The following is a 1,779-nucleotide window of genomic DNA, read 5'->3' as shown; positions in this document are numbered from 1 at the left end:
TGAGGGGGGCACCAGGAGCAGGGCCCCCCAGGAGTGTTGTTTTGCATGGGGCCCCCCTTGGCGCAGGGTGAAGGGTCCGTCGAGGGTTGTGGCCCAGTGTTCCCCCTCCCATGTGGGTCAGGTGGGTGCCAGGAGAGAGGAGGAGCTCGAGGCGTCAGGGTTTGAGTGATTTGGGGTCTCCAGAACAAAGAGAGGGGGGAGCAGCGAGGGTAGGCGCCCTGCTCCCCGCTCCCGCAGGTGTGTGGCATGATGAGTTCCCCTGGCAGGGCCAGCAGCGCCTTCCCCCTGCACGTCCTGGTCTGGAATAACGACTACAGGCGGCTGGACGAGGAGCTGCAGGACAAGGTAACGGGGACACCTGGGCAATAGAGGGGCTGCTGTGGGGCTGGTGGCCCCCAAAAAAGCCAGGGTACAGGGCTTGGTGCCCCTCGCTTGCTGCCTTTCTAGGGAGAAGTAACCTTAACGGTGCTCCCAGGTCTGATTGCTGCACTTCTTTTTCTTTACCTATTTATTTGTGGTTGCAGGAGTGATGTAAGAGGCTGTAGGAATAGACTTTTTGTTATGTAAGATATTTAATGTTGACTTCTTATCTGTAAAGCTGTGCTCGGAGCACCTGAGTGTGGGTTACAGGAGAGCTCTATAGATTAGGAGTCATTGAAACAGATCAGGGAGAGCACATATGATGGATGTTAAATTTTTTTCTGTGCCAGAAAAGCAATAAATATTGCTTACCTTAATGGGAAGTCACCGTGCTGCAAAGGTGGCTGCTGCTGACAGAGATTAAATCAGCCTCTAGCTTGCTGAGGACCAGCAGTTCTTAAGGCTTCGTTGCTGCTCAGGTCTGTGAGGGCAGCGTTTGTATACTGGCTGGGATGTTTTCAGCATCTCTGGTGGGGGGAAAAAAAAGGATCATTGTTTCATGCTGTAGAGTAGAAAAATACAAAGCTGTTCCCTCTCTGGGATGGCCGAGTGAGGAATGGTGATGACGTGAGGAAATGGTCTGAAAAGCTGCAGCAGAGCTCGAGCTGCAAACGTGCCTCTCGCTGAGGTGCTGTGTCAAAGCTCTGACATCTGCTGGTGTGCAGAAGCAGAGAATATTAATTACATTATACCTGACACCACAAGTACATGAGCCAAAGATCAGCTGTGCCACCTCCTGCCTGGTGATTATCTAATGGCACACCACGATTTACTGATGCTTGCTTAGAGCATGCTCCTCTCCCCTTTGCAGGAGAATCTTTGGAATGCAGTTACTTTTTAGCTAATTTGTGTAATCTGATTCCCTAACAAAATCTTTAACCTTACTGGCACCTTGCTTCTGTGGATTTATTTCTTGCTTCAATAACGTTCTCACCTGTGGAAGTTTCTCATTAAATGAGGATCATTGTGCTGCTTGTTGGCCCCAGACTGCGGCTGGGTTTGCACCCACACCTCTGAACTGCTTCTTCCTACCTCAAATGCTTTGTATCTACTGTGAGGAAATGAGCAGCGTGTTAAGATGGGATATGTCTGTCACTTCCTTCATCTGCTTTTAAATCACCTTTTTATTTTTTTAAAGTATTCCAAAGAACTGTTTCCTCCTGCTTCCTTGGGGAAAGCTTCTTGCTTGGAGGGAATCAAAAGCCACCCGCCAGCTGCACTTGGTGTGGGAAATGACGGGTACAGCATATGGTGACCAGTTAATGGCAGCAAAGACAATTGGGATGGACACCTTGGAGTCCTCTGTTGGACCTGTAGGAAGTGGGGAAGCAAATTAAAGAGTATTTCACCACAGAACTG

General features: G+C 49.6%; 1 protein-coding gene across 2 annotated transcripts in view; it reads left to right on the top strand.

Moving 5' to 3' along the window:
• The first annotated feature begins 249 nt into the window (after positions 1 to 249).
• The window catches only part of ANKRD13A (ankyrin repeat domain 13A), an 11,812-nt gene continuing 10,282 nt past the window's right edge, over positions 250 to 1,779 (top strand). Inside the window, exon 1 of one of the 2 annotated variants that reach the window (XM_010177563.2) lies at positions 250 to 345. In XM_010177563.2, coding sequence (XP_010175865.2) covers positions 250 to 345 — 96 coding nt within the window. The remainder of the gene's footprint in view (positions 346 to 1,779) is intronic. The other variant, XM_029087363.1, reaches the window with a different exon arrangement.

The sequence above is a fragment of the Antrostomus carolinensis genome, unplaced genomic scaffold (genome assembly GCF_000700745.2).
Source record: "Antrostomus carolinensis isolate BGI_N321 unplaced genomic scaffold, ASM70074v2 scaffold41581, whole genome shotgun sequence".
NCBI lineage: Eukaryota > Metazoa > Chordata > Aves > Caprimulgiformes > Caprimulgidae > Antrostomus > Antrostomus carolinensis.
This window is presented reverse-complemented; position numbering and strand designations above follow the sequence as displayed.